The sequence below is a fragment of the Pimephales promelas genome, chromosome 1 (genome assembly GCF_988280905.1).
Source record: "Pimephales promelas chromosome 1, fPimPro1.hap1.1, whole genome shotgun sequence".
Taxonomy (NCBI): domain Eukaryota; kingdom Metazoa; phylum Chordata; class Actinopteri; order Cypriniformes; family Leuciscidae; genus Pimephales; species Pimephales promelas.
Window position 1 is genome coordinate 52341279 of NC_142769.1, and position 27195 is coordinate 52368473.

Below are 27195 nucleotides of genomic sequence, written 5' to 3' on the forward strand. Positions count from 1 at the left end.
AGACGCGCGAGCTTCACCTGTTGCGTTTCGTGAATTATTTTTACATAACGAGTTTGGTAAGTGCTTTAGTTTAGTTTGTCCACTGGTAAGCCTGTCTGGAAACCTCACTGGCTACATGGTAAGTTTGTTTTTTTTATTAAAATATCAAACTTGCAACGATAAAAACGAGCTCAGTGAACTGCACATGTGACGCGGTAAAGAACAACACACGCGCGTGTTTATCTAGGCTACTGTATAGCCTACTAAACACAGTAATACTCGAAAGAAAGTTGCGTTCGCTATTATACTGTTGATGCTGATAGGCTATGCTTTGCTTGACCGATACAATTAATTTAACTTGTTTAAATTGGTGTATTTCGGTTGATGCAGCAACATCAAACTGTCGCAATTTTTTACTTAAATGCCGGTTATTTTAGATTGTATAATTCTTCAGTGTAGAAATGCTGTAATACTGGACTGATTTTTGTTTATATTGAATCTGAGTGAAATTAATCTCATTCATGGCATGTTTTCGAATGTCATTAAACTAAACGTAGGTGTGCATGCCAGTTTTGTGCAAGTCAGTCGTCGCATATTTTGGGTTCCTGTAGTAATGCAACTGATTTTGCAACTCATCATGATCAAGCGATCAGACCGATGTCATCAGGGAACATTTTCAGAACGTTCTGAAAAATTATGAACAAACAAAAGCGTTAATAGAACGTTCGTTAAAAGTATCTGGTCTTTAATGATGTTATCAAAACGTCAGCACAAACGTTATTTAACAATGTTTATGAAACGTTGTTGTGTTTTCTTTCTTTCTTTTTTTTTTCGTTGAACTGTTACTTGTTTCAGAACGTCCAGATAACTTTTAAAAATAACGTTCCCATAATGTATGAGTAATACAATGGAATGTTCCCTTAACGTTCGAACTAGGAAGAAACACGTTTAAAAACGGGATGGTTTGACAATTAAGAAAACATTCGGAAATGTTCATACATTAGTAAAACAAGTTCTTTTGTTAGCTGGGTAGTTCGCATGTCTTTTATTTGTTGTTGTTGTTGTTTAAAAAAACTTATGGAATAAACAAATACAGTGATCTGAACTTATTTAACCTTATTCATCTGTCCATCTCCTTTATTGTGTGTCACAGGATTCTGATTCAGTGTTTGGTGCATCAGGTCTGATTATGGAGGTGAGAATCTAACATCTTATTTTAAAAATTATTAGTATATCAGAGGCCAGCCAGTAGACACACAGCTCAAGACAATCAGTCTCCACAGTTGAGCATCATTCTCTTAAAAAATTTTTATTATTATTATTTATTTATTTTTGTGGCAATAAATGCCATCGAATAATTATTTTAGCCCCCAAATAACCTCTCAATGAACAGTTCTTAAAATAACTATTTTATTCTGAACATTTTAATAATCTAAAGAACCATTTAGTGGAAGGGAAAGCTTGCATGGACGTTAAAGGTTCATCATGGAACCACTGATGCTGATAAAGTGTGTAATGTATGAAGGAGAGCCCACGTTTGTGTTTTTTATTGTTTTTATCCAATCTAAACTCTTTAATTCTGATTTTCTCTCCACTAGAATGTGATCAACAGCTCCATGAATCCTTTCTGTTCAAACCCACAGGTATCAGTGACGATCTCACACACACATTACCCTTCAATAGTCTAGGAACAGAATGAACCCTTTTATTCAGGAAGGGTGCATTAAATTGATTCATTAGATTTCTATCTCAAATAAATTCCGTTTTTTTATCTAAGATGCAAAAACAATCAAATATATCACGGTTTCCCCAATAAATATGAAGCATCACAATTGTTTTCAACACTGATGTTTCTTGAGCATCAGATCTTCATATTAGAGTGATTTCTGAAGGAGACATGAATGACGCTGGAAATTCAGCTTTGATCACAGGAAAAAAATTACATGTTAACATATATTCACCATAAAAAAGAGCAGTTTTAAATTGTAATAATATTTCACAATTTTACTGTTTTTACTGTATTTTTGATCAAATCAATGCAGCCTTGGTGAGCAGAAGAGACCTCTTTAAGAAACCCCAAACATTTTAGTTGCATTTGTTTCCTTGCGTATTATAAAATGCATCGACACAATTGATTAAAATGGTGTGTGGCATTGAATCCTCAAATGTTCTGTTGAATACGCTTGTGTTTGCAGGAATACGCCATGAAAACGGTTGACGAGGAAGTCTTACCAAACGGCATTCATCATTCGCCTCTGTTTTCGGACTTTGTGAACATCGATCCTTTCGCGGCTCCAGACTGGGTTGTGTTTCCTTCACCTGATTTTCATTCAGACAACACACCTGATGTGTTTCAAACGCCGTCGGGCATCTGGGGTGAAGAAACAGACATTTTCCAGCCTTTCAAAGACAAGGTGGACACTGATCTGACACAAAGCAGCTCAACCAATCAGAACGCAGAATCCTCGTCTTCAGCCAATCAGAGGGATCCGCTGCTGGACTTCATCCTCTCCAGACAGAAAAAATCCGAAGCCACTCCTTCCTTCACATCGCCGTTCGATTCAGCCGATGTTTTCCAAGAAACGTCCACTAAAACAGAGAGTTTCTTCTCTAACGCCGATCCAGTGTTCGATGATATTTTCAAGACGCCTTCGTCCACCGCAGGACCCGACGTCTCTGACATCAAGGCGTTCGATCCTCTGTTCGACCCGCAGAATGAAGTTCAGTCCAATCAGAAGAGCAATAATGATAACCTCATCGGTCATCAGGACGTTGGGACGTCTGATGTCGGTTTGCAGAACGGAGCCGTTCAAGAGATTCCCTCCGCAAACACCTCCAACGGAGGCCTGGTGAGGACATCTGTCCACTACAGACCCAATGAGTCACGTTTATTGGCTTTTAATCCATATCTGTTGGCTTTGAGCTCATCTATATCTAGTGTGACCCTAAGACCCTATTGTAAGGATCTAAGTGCATGGTCTAAAGCTAAGTGCACCTATATGGTGTCTGAATCCACTGGACAAATGGTCGGTGCTCCCGGCGCAAGGCCTAAAGGGGTCGTCTCTATTCTCTTAATGAGCAATGCCTGTGTTTTGGGCTTTACGTGTAGTCAACCAATCATAGTCTCATCTCCTATTCCCTTTAAAGCAACACTAAGTAACTGTGGTCGCCCTACAGGTTGGAAGCGGAATTGTCCATTACTGCTGTCATAAATAATTTAGCCTGGCGCATCCTACTGTCGCACACGCACATGCTCTCTGTTTATCCGGCGCTGGCTTTGGTATCATGATGACAATTCAAAAGCGACCTAGCGACTAGGTATCTTACATGTAGTTGTAGTCTACTGTCGAGTATGCTCCACCTATCGGCAATTGTAACGCTTGCCGTAAAGCAAGTCAAATTTGTAGTTTTCTTACGTCTCATTCGGACTACAGAAACACGACCCAATCTTGCAATCTTACGTAGCGTGGATATATCCAGACTGATCTCGTGAAATGGCGTATGTATGACACGGCAATTCGTGTTTCCATTCTTTGGTGTGCTATCAACACGCATAATCGCTTTTTAGCGTGTTTATGAACGCCGTTGACCTAACGTTACATTACTGTATAAATATATGACGTCCCTAAACCTACCCGTCACTGGGGTTAAAGGGTTAGTTCACCCCAAAATGAAAATTCTGTCAGTATTTACTCACCCTCATGTTGTTCCAACCCCGTAAGACCTTCGTTCATCTTCGCAACACAAATTAAGATATTTAAGATATTAAGATCGCTCCTGCATACAGTCCATAGGCTTCTTGAGGGACTGGCTCTTGCTGTCCTCGAAAAGTCATTAAAGACATCGTTAAAATAGTCCAAGTGACTACAGGGGCTCAATCTTAACTTTATCAAACGACGAGAACACTTTTGTGCGCAAAAAAACAACAAAAATAACGACTTTATTTCAACTATTCACTTCCTTCTCCATGGGCCTGTAGTCAGTTAACGTAGTGTGATTGCGTAAAGCTACGTCACACGAAGGCTCACTATTGGCCGACGCTGGTCATGTGTGTGTGATGCGTGTGACGTACAATAACAGAAGCTTACGCTATTAAACTAGTAACCTGACTCGCGCAGAGGGAGAAATAAACCAATAGTTGAAATAAAGTCGTTATTTTTGTTTGTTTTTGCGCACAAAAAGTGTTCTCGTCGTTTGATAAACTTAAGATTGAGCCCCTGTAGTCACTTGGACTATTTTAACGATGTCTTTAATGACTTTTCAAAGACAGCAAGAGCCAGTCTCTCAAGAAGCCTATGGACTAGTATGCAGGAGCGATCTTAATATCTTAAATATCTTAATTTGTGTTGCGAAGATGAACGAAGGTCTTACGGGGTTGGAACAACATGAGGGTGAGTAAATACTGACAGAATTTTCATTTTGGGGTGAACTAACCCTTTAATAGCATTTATGAGTCTTCCCCTACCATCCTAGGAAAAAAATATCGCTCTCCAGAGGTAGATCTACATTTTGTATCTACATTTAATCACTCGGACATTTAACGGCGTAAACATACACGCGGATAGCTCAAAATGCGTATAGATAAGTGGCGTGTATGTTTACGCATTTGTCATGATGTCATATTAATAACATTCTCTTTAAATAACAAAAAAATATTGCCATTGACTTTAGACCAGGTTTTGTTGTTCTCAGTCTATTTCAGTTCCTCAAAATAGCAACACTCCAACGATGAAAAATGATAACTGCGTCGGGCTGAAACTAGCAAAAAAAAACAGTCGAGTCGCGCCTGGCGCTGCATGGTGTCCGGTATATGATAGGGCCCTAAAAAAATACACAGATAATATAAAATACAATCTTTCTCTCACAAATCAAAATATCGATGGCGTAGATTTTTGTCCAATCAAATGCTTTCTAGACTGACTAACCCTGATGTCAGGTTTCAGCTTCCTGTTTCTGATCATTTCATGGGGTCTTTAGGGTTTTATAAGACTGATTTATATCTCACCCGAAACAAAATGACAGTTGTTGTGTTCTTGCAGATGTTCAGGAGGCGTCCGCCGAAACCTGCTCCTCGCAGTAAAGCCCCCAAGAGCGTCCATCAGCCTCAGGTATCACTCCTTTACTGCAAACTTCTCCTTCTCATCCCTTTCCTTTCCCCACACGTGGATGTGATTTGATGATAATGTTAATCTGGATACAGACTAACTCTTTCTCTCTTTTTTTATACTACAATAACACTACAGGTAAACATTATAGAACTCAATATTGGCCAATTACACAAAACAAAACTGTAACGGGATCGTTTTATTTTAAACAAATCATCTATTATCTAGTTGCGATTTATATGTATTTGTAATATTGATATCAACATGAAGTAAATATTAAACCCAAGTTCAGCTAATTCATTTCTTTTGAGGTAACTCTGATTAACTAAAGTAATTTAAGTTTATTAAAAACAATAGTTATGAGTACTTATTTTCATTGAGTCACTAAAACAATAATAATTCTGAGTACACAATTCAACTTTACACTGCATTTAAATACTAAATAAAGCTAAAACTTCGCTTTATTGAGTAAAAACAGTGAAATGACGAACTTTAAATGAACTTCAACTTCAAATGAAGTCAAATGAGTTAAGCTAACTCATTACTTTTGATGTAACCGATTACATAAATTTAGTTTATGTTTATAGTTTATAAAAAATCTAAAGTTATGAGTTCTCAGATTTAGTAAACTACTATCTAACATTGAAACCCGTAACCTTTTACATAAACTGTAAAAAAAAATATTGATGGTTTAACTTAAAAAAGTAAGTTACCTGGTTGCCTTAAAAATTTAAGTTTATTGAACTGGAAAAAGTGGTTTAATACAATGAAGGAGATTGATTTAATCATCATAAACTCAAAATGATATGTTATCTGAACTAAATAAATTATTTAAGTTGATTTGACAAAAGAAAAAATGTTGTGATTACTACACTGTAAAAAAATATTGTTGGTTTAACTTAAAAAAGTAAGTAACCTGGGTTGCCTTAAAATTTTAAGTTGATTGAACTGGAAAAAGTGAGTTAATACAATGAAGGAGATTAATTTAACCATCAGAAACTCAAAATAATAAGTTATCTCAACTAAATAAATTATTATAAAGTTGATTTGACAAAAGAAAATATGTTGTGATAACAAATCTTGAAAATATTTTTTTACAGAAACATAAAACTTTTTTTCTCACTATTGCGAATGTATATCACAATTTTGAAAGAAAAAAAGTTCTCAGAATTGTGGCAAACATATATATATATATATATATATTGAAATATTATCCATGTAAAATGTTATTGATTTCTTTGATTCTGAGGGGAAAAGGCAGAATATCATATTTTTATATCTCATATCGTTTATATCTCAAAATTCAGATTTTTCTTCTCAGAATTGTGAGATATAAATTTAGAATGATCTTTTTATTGTTATTCCACGTTTTCTGTAGGCAGCTCTCAACTAAATCTCTTTACTTCGCAACTACATGTCAGTTCACTCTTATTAATAGGCAACTACGTCAACTAATTAATTAATTCATAACTACACGCCAACTAAATCTCATTAATTTGCAACTACATGTCAACTAATTCATTAATCCGCAACTACATGTCAACAAATTCATTAATTTGCAACTATATTTCAACTAAATCTCATTAATTTGCAACAACATGTCAGCTATCTCATTAATTTGCAACCACAGTTCATGTCAACTAACTGTAGTAGACTGTTAGGTTAAAATAAGTTACTTATATAATAGTTAAATAATAAATAATAATTACTTATAGTTAGTAGAATGTTTTAAGTGGACCATCGAAATAAAGTGTCGCCTTAATTTTATTTTCCCTCCACTATTATTGTATTTTTAGTTTATTATTATTGTATCTTACACTCTGTTATCTGTTCAACACTATGATGAAATGTTTTGATGTGGCAGAACCCGACGGCTGAGGTCGAGAACGATCTGCCGGTTTACGAGGATGTCCTTCTCATCGGTCAGGTATGTGTGTGTGCGTTGGTCCAAAGAATTTTTTCCATTTCAAAACAGTCTTTGTTAAAGCATTATAACACACCAAACATTACAAACTTTTATTTGAAGCAAAAAAGTATTTGATAACTGGACATAAAAGATGGTGAACTCAATGGCTCTAGTGAGGGAAAGAACTACAATCCCATGAGGCATTGCAAACTGCACATGGGTAAAACATGATTATTTTGAATGGATTAATGAAGTTTTTACTTCCAGGACACGACTGTTAAAATCTGCAGTTCACATTCAGAAAAAAAAAATGTTTTATAATTGTAAGAATGTTTCTGAGTTATTTAATTATATATATATATATATATATATATATATATATATATATATTGCATTATTTGACTGTACTGTAGTTAAAAGATAAATGCTGAAGAAGGGTTTTTATTTGATCTTCATGTTGCAACAAGGAAAAAGTTGATTTATTTATTTAATTTAATTCCTGTGGTTGAAGAAACACCCTTAAATTGGCTCATATGCCTGTGTAGAGTGTTATGCTTGATTTAAAACAAATACACCTACGTAACTGAAACGTGATTTACAGGAAAGGTGTGTGGAGGACTGGCCCGAACACAGTCCAGAACTCTCTCAAGAATGGAAACCAGTAAGTTCTTAATGTGTGAAATGTAGAATAGAAAACCTGTGCAAAAAAACTGGCATTTCATCTGCTCTTTCTCTGGTGCAGGCTGGGAAATTAAGACTTCGGAGAGACTCTGTACGGGTGAGTCAGACCGTCAGATGACGAACTATTAAAGGAGTAGTTCACTTTTAATAAAACTTTTGCTGATAATTTACTCACCCCCATGTCATCCAATATGTCCATGTCTTTCTTTCTTCAGTCGAAAAGAATTTAATTATTTCAGGATTTTTCTCTATATAATGGACTTCAATGGGGTCCAAACGGTTCAAGGTCCAAAAGACAGTTTCAGTGCAAACTGTTCAAAGGGCTTTAAACGATTCCAGACGATGAATAAGGATCTTATCAAGCGAAATGATCGCTAATTTCAAAAATAAATAAAAAAGTTTAAGTTTCTGCGATGCGTGTTCGTGACTCTCCTGTTCGAACTCGTTCATCAAAGTGAACTAATCTTTTTTCGAGTCATTTCGTTCGCTGAATCAACCAAATGGCTCGAAAAAAGATTCGTTCATCAAAAACCTTAATTTCTTTTCGAATGAAGAAAGAAAGACATGGACATCTTGAGTAAATTATCAGCAAAAGTTTTTTAAAAGTGAACTACCCCTTTAAAAACATTGTTGATATTTGAAACAAAACTGAACTGAAGTATTAGATTAAAAAGTTTTCGGATTTTCCCAAAGCGGTTTTACTTCATTTTGCATTCAGCATTAAAACCTAAAATATTTTACATAAATAATAAAAAAAACAACATTAAATTCTATTTTATTCTAAATAAAACAAATAATAATAATTAAAATAATAATTAACAAAAAATGTGTTTAAAATCAAACAATACATTGAATGTTATAGTAGTTAAAACATAATTAAAATAATGTAATAATCTTTACACTCAATAATTAACCTCACAAAACATACTTGGCCGACATATTTATCCTCATTGCATTGATTTATTGTAGTCTAAATCAACAAACTACAGAAGGTAAAGAAATATGATGTTTTTCAAACGTTGAGGGTGTGGAATGCGCTAAAAATACAGAAACCATTAGCAACCACATAGTTATGTCTTGGCAACCACCCAAATCACATATGACTGAGTTTCTCACACTGTAAAAATCTGGTTTCACAATATTGTTGACTCTAGATCACAGAAGCGTCCGCTGGAGTCGACGGGACTGTGAAGAAGAATGGAAAGCAGGTACTTATTAAACTCAGCATGAGTGACTTCGAGTGTGTGTCCGTCCTTCACGTGCTCATGTCGTCCTGTTGATCTTTATAGACGCTGGGGAAAAAACTGCGACGCTCTCTGCTGATCAGGAGGAGCTCAAAGGTAAATCACTGACTGACTTTTGACAACCAGTTTCTAAAGGTCCCCAATTATGTTTTTTCAGATATTCCAGTTCATCCAGTGTGTAACAGAGATGTTTGTGAATGTAAAAGTCCTGCAAAGTTTCAAAGATAATGGAGTTTTTTTGTCATATGACCAATCAGCGCAGACTGGGCCATCTGACCAATCAGAGCAGAGTAGACCAATCAGCGCAGACTGGGCCATCTGACCAATCAGAGCAGAGTAGACCAATCACAACAGACTGGGTCATCTGACCATTCAGAGCAGAGCAGACCAATCACAACAGACTGGGTCATCTGACCAATCAGAGCAGAGTAGACCAATCAGCGCAGACTGGGCCATCTGACCAATCAGAGCAGAGTAGATCAATCACAACAGACTGGGTCATCTGACCATTCAGAGCAGAGCAGACCAATCACAACAGACTGGGTCATCTGACCATTCAGAGCAGAGTAGACCAATCAGCGCAGACTGGGCCATCTGACCAATCAGAGCAGAGTAGACCAATCACAACAGACTGGGTCATCTGACCATTCAGAGCAGAGCAGACCAATCACAACAGACTGGGTCATCTGACCAATCAGAGCAGAGACCAATCACAACAGACTGGGTCATCTGACCAATCAGAGCAGAGTAGACCAATCACAACAGACTGGGCCATCTGACCAATCAGAGCAGAGACCAATCACAACAGACTGGGTCATCTGACCAATCAGAGCAGAGTAGACCAATCACAACAGACTGGACCATCTGACCAATCAGAGCAGAGTAGACCAATCACAACAGACTGGGCCATCTGACCAATCAGAGCAGAGACCAATCACAACAGACTGGGTCATCTGACCAATCAGAGCAGAGTAGACCAATCACAACAGACTGGACCATCTGACCAATCAGAGCAGAGACCAATCACAACAGACTGGACCATCTGAACAATCAGAGCATAGTAGACCAATCACAACAGACTGGACCATCTGACCAATCAGAGCAGAGACCAATCACAACAGACTGGGTCATCTGACCAATCAGAGCAGAGTAGACCAATCACAACAGACTGGACCATCTGACCAATCAGAGCAGAGACCAATCACAACAGACTGGGTCATCTGACCAATCAGAGCAGAGTAGACCAATCACAACAGACTGGACCATCTGACCAATCAGAGCAGAGACCAATCACAACAGACTGGACCATCTGAACAATCAGAGCATAGTAGACCAATCACAACAGACTGGACCATCTGACCAATCAGAGCAGAGACCAATCACAACAGACTGGACCATCTGACCAATCAGAGCAGAGTAGACCAATCACAACAGACTGGGTCATCTGACCAATCAGAGCAGAGTAGACCAATCACAACAGACTGGGCCATCTGACCAATCAGAGCAGAGACCAATCACAACAGACTGGGTCATCTGACCAATCAGAGCAGAGTAGACCAATCACAACAGACTGGACCATCTGACCAATCAGAGCAGAGACCAATCACAACAGACTGGGCCATCTGACCAATCAGAGCAGAGTAGACCAATCACAACAGACTGGACCATCTGACCAATCAGAGCAGAGACCAATCACAACAGACTGGACCATCTGAACAATCAGAGCATAGTAGACCAATCACAACAGACTGGACCATCTGACCAATCAGAGCAGAGTAGACCAATCACAACAGACTGGGCCATCTGACCAATCAGCGCAGAGTAGACCAATCACAACAGACTGGACCATCTGACCAATCAGAGCAGAGTAGACCAATCACAACAGACTGGACCATCTGACCAATCAGAGCAGAGACCAATCACAACAGACTGGACCATCTGACCAATCAGAGCAGAGTAGACCGATCACAACAGACTGGACCATCTGACCAATCAGAGCAGAGTAGAACAATCACAACAGACTGGGTCATCTGACCAATCAGAGCAGAGACCAATCACAACAGACTGGGTCATCTGACCAATCAGAGCAGAGTAGACCAATCACAACAGACTGGGTCATCTGACCAATCAGAGCAGAGACCAATCACAACAGACTGGACCATCTGACCAATCAGAGCAGAGTAGACCAATCACAACAGACTGGGTCATCTGACCAATCAGAGCAGAGTAGAACAATCACAACAGACTGGGCCATCTGACCAATCAGAGCAGAGTAGACCAATCACAACAGACTGGACCATCTGACCAATCAGAGCAGAGTAGACCAATCACAACAGACTGGACCATCTGACCAATCAGAGCAGAGTAGACCAATCACAACAGACTGGGTCATCTAATCAGAGCAGAGTAGACCAATCACAACAGACTGGACCATCTGACCAATCAGAGCAGAGACCAATCACAACAGACTGGGTCATCTGACCAATCAGAGCAGAGTAGACCAATCACAACAGACTGGGTTATCTGACCAATCAGAGCAGAGTAGACCAATCACAACAGACTGGGTCATCTGACCAATCAGAGCAGATTAGACCAATCACAACTGACCAATCAGAGCAGAGTAGACCAATCACAACTGACCAATCAGAGCAAAGACCAATCACAACAGACTGGACCATCTGACCAATCAGAGCAGAGTAGACCAATCACAACAGACTGGGTCATCTGACCAATCAGAGCAGAGTAGACCAATCACAACAGACTGGGCCATCTGACCAATCAGAGCAGAGACCAATCACAACACACTGGGTCATCTGACCAATCAGAGCAGAGTAGACCAATCACAACAGACTGGACCATCTGACCAATCAGAGCAGAGTAGACCAATCACAACAGACTGGGTCATCTGACCAATCAGAGCAGAGACCAATCACAACAGACTGGACCATCTGACCAATCAGAGCAGAGTAGACCAATCACAACAGACTGGGTCATCTGACCAATCAGAGCAGAGACCAATCACAACAGACTGGGTCATCTGACCAATCAGAGCAGAGTAGACCAATCACAACAGACTGGGTCATCTGACCAATCAGAGCAGAGACCAATCACAACAGACTGGACCATCTGACCAATCAGAGCAGAGTAGACCAATCACAACAGACTGGGTCATCTGACCAATCAGAGCAGAGTAGACCAATCACAACAGACTGGGCCATCTGACCAATCAGAGCAGAGACCAATCACAACACACTGGGTCATCTGACCAATCAGAGCAGAGTAGACCAATCACAACAGATTGGACCATCTGACCAATCAGAGCAGAGTAGACCAATCACAACAGACTGGGTCATCTGACCAATCAGAGCAGAGACCAATCACAACAGACTGGACCATCTGACCAATCAGAGCAGAGTAGACCAATCACAACAGACTGGGTCATCTGACCAATCAGAGCAGAGACCAATCACAACAGACTGGGTCATCTGACCAATCAGAGCAGAGTAGACCAATCACAACAGACTGGGTCATCTGACCAATCAGAGCAGAGACCAATCACAACAGACTGGACCATCTGACCAATCAGAGCAGAGTAGACCAATCACAACAGACTGGGTCATCTGACCAATCAGAGCAGAGACCAATCAAACCAATCAATTACAATCGCAGAACAGGGCACATGAGAGAAGTGTGTCGTTTATTTGCAAATGTTCACTGGAAAACGAAAATTTGTTTAAAACATGAATTGTAATTGAACCCTAAAGTGTAAACCTCCTCTATTGTAATTCTCTAGGCTTTTTATAGAGAGAACTGATGAAATATGGACTGTTTTAAAGCTCTTATGGTCGTGTAAAATATTTAGTCTCAACCCAAAGTCACATTCGAGTTTTATTTATATATAATCATAGTTTCTGCATGTCAACCAAATCTTTGATTTCAGGATAAAATTGTGGATGAAGAGAAGATCTCTGAGACGAGCACACACACTCTGAGTCTGCGTCGAGGGTCAAAGGTGAATATCCTCAAATATGAAGAGGGATAACGAGTGTGTCTAATGATGTGTGTATATTATAATATATATATATATATATATATATATATTATAATTTAATATAGATAATATATAAAGTACATTGCAATATTATTTTAAATAAACAAATGACCCTGTACTAGTGTTTAGGTGTAAAGGAAAGGCTGCTCATTTCCAATATACCGGTATAACACAATGTTTTAATAACGAGCATTTCATGGACATTTCTGGTATAAATTGATCCGTATATGATTAAACTAGCAAGAGTGTAACGGGTCACTAAATATATTCAGTGTTTCTGATGTTTAATATCTTCAGACGAAACACACTGACGCTTCAGCTAAAGGATTCCCTGCTGACTATCAGGTTTGATCCATCAATAACACATTTATCATGTTAAATATGCATATGGTTTGACCTTTGACCTCACTGAATTGTCTTCTTAGGATGATTTGCCATCCTGGTCAAAAACGGCTGATCTCACACCGTTCGGACCGAAGAGAGATGAAGATGTGGACTTTACACCGGTGCGACACACACACACACACACACACTCACGCGTCTGTGCTGCGATGTCCACTGTATCTTTAATATATTTATTTCTTATATCTATTTTACAGAAGCAAACACAGAAATTCAAGCCTCCTGTGCCGCATCGACCACAGGTATGAGGAATATAATATGAAACATGAAATATAGCTGGTACTCTAGATTTAAAGCCTGGATTTTAAAGCCATAAACCAAACAGAAAATGATGTTTAGAACGATATAATACTTTATATATAAGTTATGTTTGATTACAAGTTTATCCATTAAAAATTAAAAAGTATTTAATAAAATAATTAATAATTTGTGATTTAGATTATTTTATTTCAAAATTATTTTAAATTAAATTTGAAAGATTATGCAGACAATTTATCATATTATATTGTTTAAATACAAATAAAAGGGAAAACTATTCTTTAGACATTCTGAATTTTTGGACACTTTAGTAATGTTTACTTCCTGTCTCTATGAAGCCCCTCCTACTGAGAAGCACACTGTGCTCTGATTGGTTGGCTGGAGCAGTGTGTTGTGATTGGTCGAGCGCTTCGAGTGTGTTTTGGGAAATGTCCCACCCCCCTTACCATAAACAGCAGTTTACTAACTCAAGCAGGCCCCGCCCCTTTATTCTGCGCATCAATTATTATAATGAGGAATATTGTGAAACTGAGACTACAATGGCGTTCAGTTCTGTTCAATCTGCATGCCGTTATCTGAAGGGCCCGCACACATGAGGACTAGAGTCTCTTTAAATCCTATTATTTATACATGTGTGTGTTGCAGTCTTTTTCTAAAGATCCCTTTTCTGACGGAGACTTGGATCTGTGCGCTTCACTGCAGGACAAGCCTCCGGTAAATCCTTCTCCAGTTCCAGTTTCATGAATGACTGTTTCATGGTTAGACTTTATCCTGAGACTGTCGTCAGTTCTGGACGTTATTAATACACACACACACACACACACACACACACAGCATTTATCACAATAATCATTAAAAATAATATTGAAGAAAACACACAAGCACTCTGACATGTGTGTGATATTGTGATGTTTAAGGAAAAAAAAATAAAATGAAAAATTTATATATATAAAAAGAAAATAGAAAAAGAAAAAAACGTAAAATAAAATTGAAATTACAATAAAATAAAATAAAAATCTATATAAAAATTATATAAAGAAAAGAAAAGAAAGAATACCACAAAAATGAAATAAAATGAAATATAAAAATATCAAACAGCTAAATAAAAAATGTGTAATATATATATATATATATTGACATGAATATGTTCATTTGAATGCTTTTATTTTTAATTAGATTACAATAAAAACTAAATAAAAATATAAAATAGCACAAAATATGATAATAAATAAAATAAGAAATATATAATTTCTGAAGCAATGTTGTTTGGCTTGATATTTTAGTCCGTTCATTGTCTGTACATGTCTGTGGCCGGCAGATGTCACTGTTAATGCACTGTCTTTGAGATGCTAATGCAGTTTTAATAATAGATTTTTAAAAAGTGATTTTTATTATCAGTTAAAATTTGATTCATTTATTACTTTTGTCTTTTTTTCAAAAATGTTGAGATAGCTTTATATATTTTTTAATATTCTATATCATTATTATCATTACACACACACATATATATATTTATTTAATTTTGTTAGAACACTGATATCTTGGCAATGCAACCTTTGTAAACTTGAGAAGGCAAAGGTGTTGCTATGCAGTTGCTTGGGTATTCTGGGTGGTTGTCAAGGTGTTGCTATGCAGTTGCTAGAGTGTTCAGGGTGGTTGTTAAGGTGTTGCTATGCAGTTGCTAGGGTATTCTGGGTGGTTGTCAAGGTGTTGCTATGCAGTTGCTAGAGTGTTCAGGGTGGTTGTTAAGGTGTTGCTATGCAGTTGCTAGGGTATTCTGGGTGGTTGTCAAGGTGTTGCTATGCAGTTGCTTGGGTATTCTGGGTAATTTTTAAGGTGTTGCTTTGCAGTTGCTTAGGTATTATGGGTGGTTGTTAAGGTGTTGCTATGCATTTGCTATGTTGTTCAGGGTGGTTGTAAAGGTGTTGCTATGCAGTTGCTATGGTGTTCAGGGTGGTTGTTAAGGTGTTGCTATGTAGTTGCTATGGTGTTCAGGGTGGTTGATAGACTTTAAGTTACATGTAATTTCCTGTTGTAGATTGCAGAGAATGGTGGCGATAGAAACGCGGGAGGGATCGACGATGGACAGGTAGAAGAGAGAGATCTGTCGTCTTTCTGTTCTGTCGTTCATTTTCTCATCAATGCATTATTTTATTCACTGTTATTCTTTTTTTATTAGAAACACAAAAAGAAGGTCAAAGTCAAGTTTGTTCCTCAAAGAGGATTTGTTATCGGTTTATCCAAGGTAAGTCTGTTTTCCTTGATTGCTTATATTTTATTATATTAGTTTGTGTTTTTAATGAGAGTTTTGTATTTGTTATCGGATTTTCAAGGCTGAAAATGAACCGACGGTGGGAACGCCACATTTTAAGGTATTTTCAGAAGAGAATACTGTACACGCTCGAAAAATGCTGGGTTGTTTCAACCCCCGTTTGGGTCAAATGTGGAAAAACTGAACCGTGGGTTTCTCATGCAAACATGAAGGCCCTTTCACTATGGCAAGCCATTTAAACTTCTATTCATTTCCAGGATATCAATTCTTGATATCAAAAATGACATTTTCAGTAGTTAAAGTGCTAATTGATGTCTGTAATTGTATTTTCACTAGTGAAATGTCACCATAGGCTTCCATTCAAATTAAATTGTTGATAGCAAAAATAATTTCCAAGTTCCATATCAGAAATACAATTCTCACTAGTAAAAAACGTTATTTTTAATTACATTAATTCATTTTTAATTCGCGAATTACAGACGAACGACGAAAATATGTCTTCGTGCCTTAAAATATCTTGAATGTAACTCGACACCCTTGCCTCATTTAGTATGCGAGGTTCTATAAATATGCAAATGAGCCCCGCCTCCACTCACTCACTCAGCTCCGAGACCCACTGGTTGATGATCACACGTTATTCTGATTGGTTACAAGATCGTTTGTGACGTCAGAAGCACCAGCGATTTCAAAGCGTGTTTTTGGTTCACTGCAGTTTTTATCAGAAAATACTCAAAGCTGTCGACTCATGAACTTACACATGGTGTGTGGTAAAGCGCATTAAACACACCACACAACATTTAAAGCTGGATTTTCACCTCAGGGGGACTTTAAGATTAGTATTGTACTACAGTATATTACTGCAGGAGATGTGTAACTGCTATATAACGGTATGTATAACGTTGTGGATACCGGTGTGTTCCAGGAGAAGGAGCGCGAGGATGAACTGAAGGGAGCGTGTGGTTTCACTCCTCATCCACATCTCAAGGTTTGTCCGGGTCGTACGGGTGTTTGTGGAAAGCTCAGGAGTGTGTGTGTGTGGGATTATTAACACAGATGTGATGTGATGTTAGGATCAGGACGGGATGGATGAGCTGAAGAGAATGAGCATTTACACTGAAGACACCAGTTATTCCCCAAACCAGTTTAAGGTGGAAACTAAGCCATATTCTGCTTCTGGTCACTTCTACTGAGGCTTTTAGTGCTAATATATGAACCCTTGTTTTCCAGAGTCCATACTCCAGTGGGTTTATGGGTCCTCCTACAAAGGTAGGGCTTAGATAGGAAGCATAACACATCTTTAAACCAGAACTAACTGAGAAGAAGCATGACTGGTGTTGTGTTGATGTGTTCAGGCATCCGATCTCTTCACGACTTCAGACTTCAGTGACAAACTTCAGGAGACGCAAGACTGTCGGCCGGTGCGTTCCAATGATCTCTGTGAAGCTTTCAATGGCGTTTTATTTTGTATTCGATTCATTTTTGATCTGTTTGTTTACAGAAGAAACCGACGAAGTTTAAAGTCCCGCTTTTACACCGCAGATATTCGAAGGTAAATCTTCAAACTCACAGCTGAGAGCTTTTAGTACTGAACCCCTATTTTAATGGTAAGGACCTGTAAAACTGTAAAACGTGCAGACCAAGCCGTAAGAGTTAGAGACGCAAAACCTGGCCAGATTTGGGCTCAATTTGGGTGAAAAAAAAATGTCTGCTTTTGTCGAATTTTGTCGAAAGCCTACTTTTGTGAATTGTCCCTGTTTTTTCGCCCGATCTGAACTAAACCAGTCTATGGCAAATCTTTGGACTCTCTAGATACGTAATTTTAACTAGATCAAAAAATGTAACTTTTGCATTTGGGTGGCTATGACCAGGTCATTTAGAAAATGGGCGTGGCAAAATACACTCAAAAGCCTATAAATCCTAAAGGAAAACTCAGAACTTCACACAAATTGTGGAACAAGCATCCAAAATTTTATAGAGATCGGACAATAGCTGGCGCTATAACTGTTAGAAATATTTAAAACCATATATTTCCTATGGTAAATTGGCTGTATATGGACTTTTCCATTTATGATTTCAGTGGTTAAAAGCTTGCTAAATAAAACTTAATGTCTTAAATGCTTATGTGCTTAAAGGCCTTAAATGCTTGAACCCCGCCAAATGTTGCATGCAGCTTTAATTTCAGTTTGTTATTTTAGAACGAGTTAAACTTCGTTAAACTAGAAACTAGTTGAATATTTTATTACATTTTATTTCCCATTTTCATTTTAGTTAAAGTTTTAGTAATTTTGTTAGTTTTGTATTTTTTTTAATTCGTGTTAATATACGTATAATATATAATGTACTTTGTGTAAATTATACAAAATGTTTTCTTAAAATGTTGAAATAAAATAATTTGTTATAAAATAAATTTTTTATTTTAAATCATTTATTTTATTTTAAGTATACATGCTATATCATTAATATATGATTCTAGTTTTTATTAATATTTTAAATTCGTTTTTATTTTTATATCTTTCATTTGTTATTTTTATTATTTTTTATTAGGGCTGTGCAAAAATTAATTGCGATTAATTGCATCCAAAATAAAAGTCTGTGTTTACATAATATATTTGTGTGTGCTGTAGATAATTATTTTATATAAATAAATACCTATGCATGCATATATATATTTAAGAATTATTTGCGCTTAAATTCTCTCTCTCTCTCTCTATATATATATATATATAAAAATACATAATCTATATTATATAAATATAAATATTTTAAATATGAATAACATATTTTCTTAAATATATACATGCATGTGTGTGTATTTATATACAGTATATACGAAATACTTATATACAGCACACACAAATATATTATGTAAACACAGACTTTTATTTTGGATGCGATTAATCGCAATTAATTTTTGCACAGCCCTATTTTTTATATAATATATTAAACATACATTTTAGTTTTAGTTATTTTAGTACTTCAAGTTAAACTCATAGAAAGTATATAAACATTTTATCTCAACTACTATTTTATTTTATTAAATTTTCAGTCAATGTTTATTTTATTTCAACTTGTAAAATGTTTCTTGTAGTTTTACTTGACAATAATAACCATGGCTTCAGTTTGTATAATTTTTGGTGTTTTCAAAAATCAGTTCTGACCATTTTTGTAATATTAAATGATATAGCAATATATAGTATTTAAACGGCAGCTGACACTTGTGTTTTCCAGAGCATTGAGGAAGCTGAGATCAGGCCGACTAAAGATCATGATGAGGTGAAGCTTCGGTTTATCTCCACATCAGATATTTCTCAAACTTTCCCTAGATCTGATCTCTGAGGAATCTTCTGGCTTCAGTTCAGATTCTTTGATCCGCATTTGTTGATTTAGACGTGCTTTCACTTGTGCTGACAGTAACACTACAGCAGAAAACTAGTTTTGTTAAAGGATTTACATTGATTATTTCATAAGAAACTTCTTCATTACTGACATCATTTATGTAAATGTGCGTCAAATCACTTTTTGATATCAATGAAAGTTATCAGGCTATTCTTGTCTCAAACTATGGTAAATAATTATATAAAAGACAAGTAAATAAATATGAATACAAATTATATTTATATAATAGTATATTTATTTATATGTATACACTGTAAAAAAAGTTACGAAAACAAATATTTGTTTATTTATTTTAACTCATCAAAATTAAGCACTTTTCAACTATTTTAAAAGTTATACAAGATTAAACTTTTTAAAGTCAGTTTAGTGTTAAGTTTGAATTTTAGGTTTAAATGACTAAAACATCCAAGCTGATTGTACTTACAAATTTAAGGCAACAACTTTTTTACAGTGTATTTATCTTATTATTCATACGTGTATTATTCATATGTGTATTTTATTTATGTTCATAATTATATTTTGTATTTACATTCATTCATTCATTTTTTTTTAATTAATGGAGTTGATGCTGTTGATGGAGCTTAATTTGGTTAAATTGTAGTCCATCTCGTCAAATAAAAAATGATGTTTTATATAATATTATTTGTGTATTTTATATTTGTATTATAATTATTTGTATAAATATAAATACTAATATTATTTCTACATAATATTTATATTTATTAATATTTTTTATGTACATTTAAATATGGTTTTGTTTATTTTTTACTTGTATTTAGCTTTAATGAGTTTTGCTGTTCCTGCAGATGAAGAAGCCTCCTCTTCTGAAAGTGCCGCCGCTGTCCCGCCGAGGCTCAAAGGTGCCCGTCTGACTTTCTTCTCATCTGACTATTTAAATGTTTAAATGCTGACGTCTGATATCTGCAGGCCGTGGAGGAAGACGAGGGCCCTCAAAAGGGTGCAGATCTGTTCAGGGCCGGAGACCTGGAGCCGGAAGACGACTTCGGGTGGGAGGAATACACACCGGTATCTGTTATCTTTTCAATCGCATGCTTTTCTGTTGTTCACGCAAATGAGTTTAGCACTGACGGCCTCTCTCATACAGGACAATAAACCACAGAAACCTCAAGAAACGTACACGCATCGCACAGGGTCAAAGGTTAGAGCGCCTTCATCTCAACCTACTGCTACAATAAACTCCTTCAGTGCCACTTCATCTGGTGTAAATCCTGCTTTTTTCAGGACGTTTTTCCCGAAGATTTTCTGCAATCTCCTGGTGCCACTTCTGCAAATTATTACCTGTCTGACGCTGCTAAGGTATTTAGCACAATATAGTAGAAGGGTCCTATGAAGTCCCTTTTATCTTTTTCCAAATTTCGTTTTTTTTTTTGTTTTGTTTTTTTTGTTTTTTTTGGGGGGGGGGGGGGACTTATCATGAAAATGATGAAACTTATAACATTTTACAACAATTTATTAAAAGGCCAATGAAATTTTAAAATTACGTTTTATTTTTTTTTTTTACCAAGTTCTGTGTTTTCTGTTTTAAGCTTAAGCTGTGAATTTTAATAATTTAATTAAATTTTAATAATCAAAAAGCATGTCTATAAAAACAACGATTTATATATAAAACAGAAAAATCATTGTTTGTTTTATTTTGTTCCTCCAGAAATTCTGTGTTGTGTATTTACATTTTTCTGGAAATTGGATGAAGACTTAAAACTTTAATTTAATTGACCTTTTAATCATATGAAATTAAACTTTTTTTTTGTCTGTTTAATTTAACACAATAGCTTTACCGCCGAGAATAAAACATGAAAGAAAATGTTTTCCGAAAATTATTCCATAAAACAAATTAAGTTTTAACAATACGTTATAATTTATTTAATTTAATTGTACTGATTTACAACATTAATATATTTCTGTCATAATTTCTTCAAGTTGAACCGAACTTTTATTTTGCCAAGTTGCGATGAAGAGCTTCGTGTTTCTGTGTTTATGTTATGATGATGGTTTTTCTGTGTCAGTACGATTTAAATTTACTGGTCTGCTTTTTGTTTATTCATCAATATTTGAAAAATTCCGTATTCCGATAACGTTAAATTCTATTTTTATGACTTGATTCCGCAACTCTGATTTCCGTTTCTCGTGGAAATCACAGGGCCCCATAATACAGACGATAAATATTTCTGTGTGATTGTATTATCTGATCTCTGTGTCGGGTATTGTCGTCTCATTTTCCATCACATCTCTCTCTATAAGGCTGAGTGGATGTCTTCTCAGATGGACATGAAACGACTGAAAGATCAAGAGGAAGAACAGAAGCATGAGGAAGAGGAGGATGGAGGGGTCAGTAAATTTATGTGTGCATTACGACCTTCCTCGTCACGTTTACTTAGGTCTATAGATTCTGCTGTGCTATATACTGAAGTATCTGTCCATTTCTCTTGATGTGATTTGAACAAGTTGCTAGCATATTTTAACACATTGCTAACGTTTTAGCAACTTGCTAACATGTTTTAGCATGATCACATTTGCTAGCATGAATTAGCATGTTGCATGCATCAATAAGCACACTGCTAGTATGATTTCACATGTTCCTAATATAATTTAGCACATTGCTAGCATGTTTTAGCAGGATTTAACCATGTGCAGACATGTTTCTTGCTTGAATTAGCACATTATTAGTATAATTTCACATGGTCCGTACATGGTTTGGCACATTTCTGATGTGGTTTAGCATAATACTAGCATGATGTTTTAACATTTTGATAGCAGGATTTAACCCAATGTTCACACATTGTTAGCATGTTTAGCATGATTTAGTATGGTACTAGCATGGTTTCTTGTGAAGGGGTGAATTATGACATTCCTCGTCACGCTAACTTCATTCCACTCAAGTCTATAGATTCTGCTGTGCTGTTTCTGCTGTGCTCTTGATGTGATTTTGAAGTGTGTTTGTCATAAACGTGTGTTTGATTGGCAGGACACTGACAGTCTGATGGAGTGGTGGAATACAGTCGAGTGTGAGTCCAGATTAATTCACTAAATCACCCGGTGGTCATCAGATCGAAATCACATTCACATTCAATCTCTGTGTTTTTCAGTTTGGGATGAAGTAACTCCGAACGAGACGATCAGCTCTAAAGAGGAAGAGACCATGTAAGATTAAGATTTATCATAAGATCAGTCCTGGGGTACGTTTCCCGAAAGTATCGTTGGCCAATTATGGTCGCAAGTTGTTCGCAATTTTCCATTGAACTCTATTGGTAACGACGGAACTTCCAACCATAGTTGGCTAACGATGCTTTCGGGAAACGCACCCCAGAATGACTAAACTTCATGTGGTCTTCGGATTAGCTCAGGAACAGTGCGTAGAGAGCTTCATGGTACTTGCCTGAATGGATTGTCCCATGTGTAAAGTTTGGTGGAGGGGGGATTATGGCGCGGGGTTGTTTTTCAGGGGTTGGTCTTGGCCCCTTAGTTCCAGTGAACTTACTACCCTTAGTACCAAGACAACAGTGTGGGAACAGTTTGGGGATGTTCCTGTGCCAACATGACTCCGCACCAGTGCAAAAATCAGGACCATAAAGACATGGATGAGCGAGTTTGATGTGGAGGAACTTGCCTTTCCTGCGCAGAATCCTGAGCTCAACCCGATAGGACATCTTTGGGAAGAATTAGAGCGGAGACTGCGAGCCAGACCTTCTCGTCTAACATCAGAATGGTCAGACCTCCCATAAACACACTCCTAAACCTTGTGGAAACTTTCCCAGAAGAGTTGAAGCTGTAATAGCGGCAACGGGTGGGCCAACTCCATATGAAACCCTACGGATCAGGAATATCATTAAAGTTCATGTGCATGTAAAGACGGACGTCCCACAACTTTTGGCACTGTAATATGTATCTCTCAATTGGGTACAAAAAAAAAATAGTTCAAATGAATATGAATTGATTTCTTTGACCCCACTGGATAGTTTATTCTTCTTGTTTTGAGAACATTTAGATATTTAGGTGAAAAAACAATCAACCAATCAACTAAGTCGTCATTGATAAAATCCTAAAGTTCTGCCGTTTGTCTTTGTTTTTGTCTCTTTTAAGCCTCACACTTATTGAGGCCCCCGTTTACACGAAGGGAAAACGTAGAAAATTCCCTGCGGTTTGGCCTCTCCCTCGTTTTTATCACAGAAAACGATTATTTCTAAAAACTCCGGCCAAAGTGGAGATTTCTGAAAACGCCGGTTATGTGTTGTCGTGTGAACTGGGAGAAACGGGGTCTTAAGTTCTCTCTTGTCGATTTTGAGGATTCTGATTGGCTTGCGTGGCTTTATCCTTCTCCCTACACTGCCGCCCATAGGTTTGGCATAGTTATGATGGCGCTCGACGGCGTATTTATGCTAGGGTGACCATATTTTGATTACCAAAAACCAGGACACTCGGTCCAGCAAACACATGGGCCAACTCAAATGATACTCGAAGTTTACTCAAAGATACCTTATTAATTTCAATACATTTAAAGTAGGTTATGCCTCCTCTGTATGGATAGAAAATTGTTATATTGTTATATGAAAACAGCACATGTCCTGGAAAAACATGTGTGCACAATGTTATTTTTGAAAACGGAGAGGGGGAAAATATTCGTTTTGCTAAAAACCCGGCTTTGTGTAAACGTGGCCTGAGACTGTCCTCTTTCTCTCCTGTCAGATCGTTTAAAGCGTTGGCCGATAAGGTCCATCGTGGTCTCCGGGTGTACCTGAAGCTCTTCATGGAGCGAGCCGAGCTTCTCTACCAGCACGTGCTGATCTTATACGGCATCGCCGACGACCTCAGCAACTTTCACCATCGGACTAAAGTCGCCAACATCACGGGGGGAACGACCACAGCCATCGGTGGAGCCGCGGCCATCACGGGACTGGCGCTGGCTCCGGTCACGTTCGGCGCTTCCATCATCGTCTCGGCCATCGGACTGGGCATCGCTACGGCGGGCGGCATCACGGCGGCTTCAGCCAGCATTTCAGACAACATCAACAACATGCATGTACGTTCACGTTCTTTATCTTATGCAGCTGTTAGACGATTACAAACCAACACCTTTGAACTATTCCTGTCGATTCTTTCAAATAAAATTGGCTTTGCCGATCTTTAGATCAAGCCTCGCTAACATTTACTAGACGAGTTAAGTTTGATGGCTAACTTGGATGTTGGCTTGTCAAAGCCTTTGTCTGAAAGTTTGAAATAACTTTGAAAAGCTTGAAGTTTGCAGATTTTACTTGTCAACAGAATGTTATTAAGAATCTCTAGCACATTGATTACATGTTTTATCAAGTTGATGACATGTTAGCATGAATTATCAGATTTACTCACATGCTTTAGCATTTTGCTAGCATGATTTAACACAATTCTAACATTTTAGCTTGAATTAACAGATTGCTAGCATGTTTAAAATGCTGCTAGCATAATTTAGCACATTGTTAGCATGTTTTAGCATGATTTATGACTTTGCAGACATGTTTCCTGCTTGAATTGGCACGTTACTAGTAAGATTTAGATTTCATATGTTCAAATAATGATTTAGCACGTTGCTTACGAGTTCTAGCTTATTTTTACCATGATTTAGCACAATGCTAGCATGAATTATTACATTGCTAGCATGTTTAAACATTTTGCTAGCATAATTGAAGCATGTTTCTAGCATTAATGAGTTCATTGTTAGCAGGTTTAGCATGCTGCTAGCATGATTTACCACATTGCTTGTAAGTTTTCTTGTTTTCTATAGCATGTTTTCAGATTTTACAGCAGAAAGACACGTTAAGCACGAGCTGAATAAGGACGTCTGTACAGTTTTACTAAAAGACTTTTACTTGATGAAATGGTCTAATGTTGTTTTTGTTCCATCCTCACGCAGGACCGTAAGAAGATTGAGGTAATCGTTCAGGACTACGAGACGCAGCTGGTGGAAATGCTGCACTGTTTGCGGTTCATCGTTGAAGGTCTCGGTCGAATGCGCGCTCATCCGCTGCTGCGACGCAACAACTACTACACCGGCGACTGGGAAGTGCGACGGGCGCTGCAAACCATCAGCCTCGTTACTGACCCGGTCGAGCGAGCCGAAGAGATAACCCACAACACTCTAGTCAAGCTAGCCAGTCTGCATTCAGGAATGGACAAGTTCTTCACTAAAGATATGAAGGAGGTGAAGAAAGGTTGTAAGAAGGAGGTGACGGCTGAAGTGCGAAGCCTGGCTAAACAACTGCAGGAGGGTTTAGTGGAGCTCAACTCCATCCGAGAGCAGCTGCTCGACGCCACTGGGAACATCTGAAGGCCCATTGGATGTTTCCTTCGCTGCTCATCTGCATAAAATTAAACTCTCTCAAGGAGCTGGAAATCATCAAGAATTCCGACTTTCTTGGAATTCCGAGTTTACATCTCGCAATTCATTTTTTTTTCTCGCAATTGCTGAATCTCACAATTCAGACTTTTTTTCTCAAAATTGCAAGTTTTAAACAAGAAATTCCTACTTTCTCAGAATATTATTTTTATTCACAATTCGAAAAAAAATTCTCGTAATACCGAATTTGTCGCAATACAGAATTTTTTTCTTACAATTCTGAGTTTACATCTCCCAATTCAGGGTTTTTTTTCTGCCGTGGATTGTTTTTCTTGCAATTGCAAGTTTGTCGCACAATACAGACTTTTCTTCTCAAAATTGCGAGTTATAAACAAGAAATTCACACTTTCTCGGAAATAAAAAATACTTAAAAAAATTTTTTTATTCACAATTAGAAAAAAATTCTCGTAATACCGAATTTGCCACAATACAGCTTCTTTTTCTTACGCCTCATTCGCGGCGCAGGAATTTTTACGCGCATAACGCGTCCTTGCATTGATCTAACATTGAAATCATTTGCGCCTGACGCGCTATTCGCGTCCAGTGTGAACGCACCATGAGTTAACGTCTCGCAATTCTGTTTTTTTTCTGCCATGGACAACAATTAAAACAGGTAATTGTCACTTTTTATCTCACAATTTAAAAATTATTTCTCTCACACACTTTTCTTCGCTTTCAGTTTGAAGGAATCTTACATGGGATTGAAATTAGATTTTCTCTTGGGAAAGTATGTATTTCGATGAAACAATAAATATATTCAGAATGCAAATGAGTGCAAGAATGCGGTAGCTTGTTTCTACCGCGAAAAATAAAAAAATGTAAACAAGCATGTAACTGTAAATGTAAACAAATGTAAACGACTTTCTTGGAATTCTGAGTTTAAATCTCAATTTTAAATCGCAATTAATTTCGGTAAAAAAATTACTTTAATTTTTTTATTTCGTAATACCGAATTTGTCACAATACAGACTTATTTTTTTATTATTTATTTTCTTAGAATTCTAATTTTACATCTCACAATTCTGTTTTTTGTTGTGAGAAACAAACTCAGAATTGTGAGCTGCAATTACCTTTTTAAAAAAGTGGCGGGACTTCCATCCTTTGCATAAATATTAAAAGATTAAGAGCCTGATATCTGATATTTTTTTTCCCATTTCAACAACTGTTCCCATCATGCTTTGCTGGACTACATAACCTAAAAACAAAGGTTGCTTATAGTATTTCTTTATGTAGTCACAAATCATCCTTCATATTTATCTGTTCTGATGTGTGTTTCAAATCCAGTTTTTGTTTACAATCATTATAATGAAAATGAAGCCCACAGACAAGATGTTTTTATGTACAGTAATTGAGATTGTATTCTTTGGATGCAGTGCATTTTTAAGTAATGCTCTTGTTTTGCACAACCTTTAGGTTTAATGCCAGTTATTTCATGTCTTGACAACATGATCTTGTGCAATACAGCAATGAAGATATGATGTAGCCTAAATAAAGGTGATTTCAAATATAGCTGTGT

At 37.0% G+C, this 27195-nt stretch overlaps 1 protein-coding gene across 1 annotated transcript; it reads left to right on the forward strand.

Moving 5' to 3' along the window:
* Positions 1–27084, forward strand: LOC120461194 (uncharacterized). The gene is made up of 33 exons (XM_039649344.2): positions 1–118; positions 1133–1174; positions 1578–1622; positions 2175–2828; positions 5019–5087; positions 6949–7011; positions 7592–7651; positions 7733–7768; positions 8826–8879; positions 8961–9011; positions 12856–12927; positions 13264–13311; positions 13392–13472; positions 13566–13610; positions 14272–14340; positions 15665–15715; positions 15806–15871; positions 15960–15998; positions 16821–16883; positions 16969–17046; positions 17126–17164; positions 17251–17316; positions 17397–17447; positions 19127–19171; positions 20101–20154; positions 20222–20320; positions 20400–20453; positions 20537–20611; positions 21554–21640; positions 22278–22317; positions 22399–22453; positions 23996–24329; positions 25197–27084. The coding sequence occupies exons 1-33, from the start codon at positions 116–118 to the stop codon at positions 25608–25610; spliced, it is 3102 nt and encodes a 1033-aa protein (XP_039505278.2). The 5' UTR covers positions 1–115; the 3' UTR covers positions 25611–27084.
* The last annotated feature ends 111 nt before the right edge of the window (positions 27085–27195 follow it).

Excerpts from the sequence above, each read along its gene's own strand:
- LOC120461194 (XM_039649344.2), top strand. Across the intron at positions 13,312-13,391 it reads GATTCCCTGCTGACTATCAG|GATGATTTGCCATCCTGGTC; the intron begins GTTTGATCCATC and ends TTGTCTTCTTAG. Across the intron at positions 13,473-13,565 it reads AAGATGTGGACTTTACACCG|AAGCAAACACAGAAATTCAA; the intron begins GTGCGACACACA and ends TCTATTTTACAG.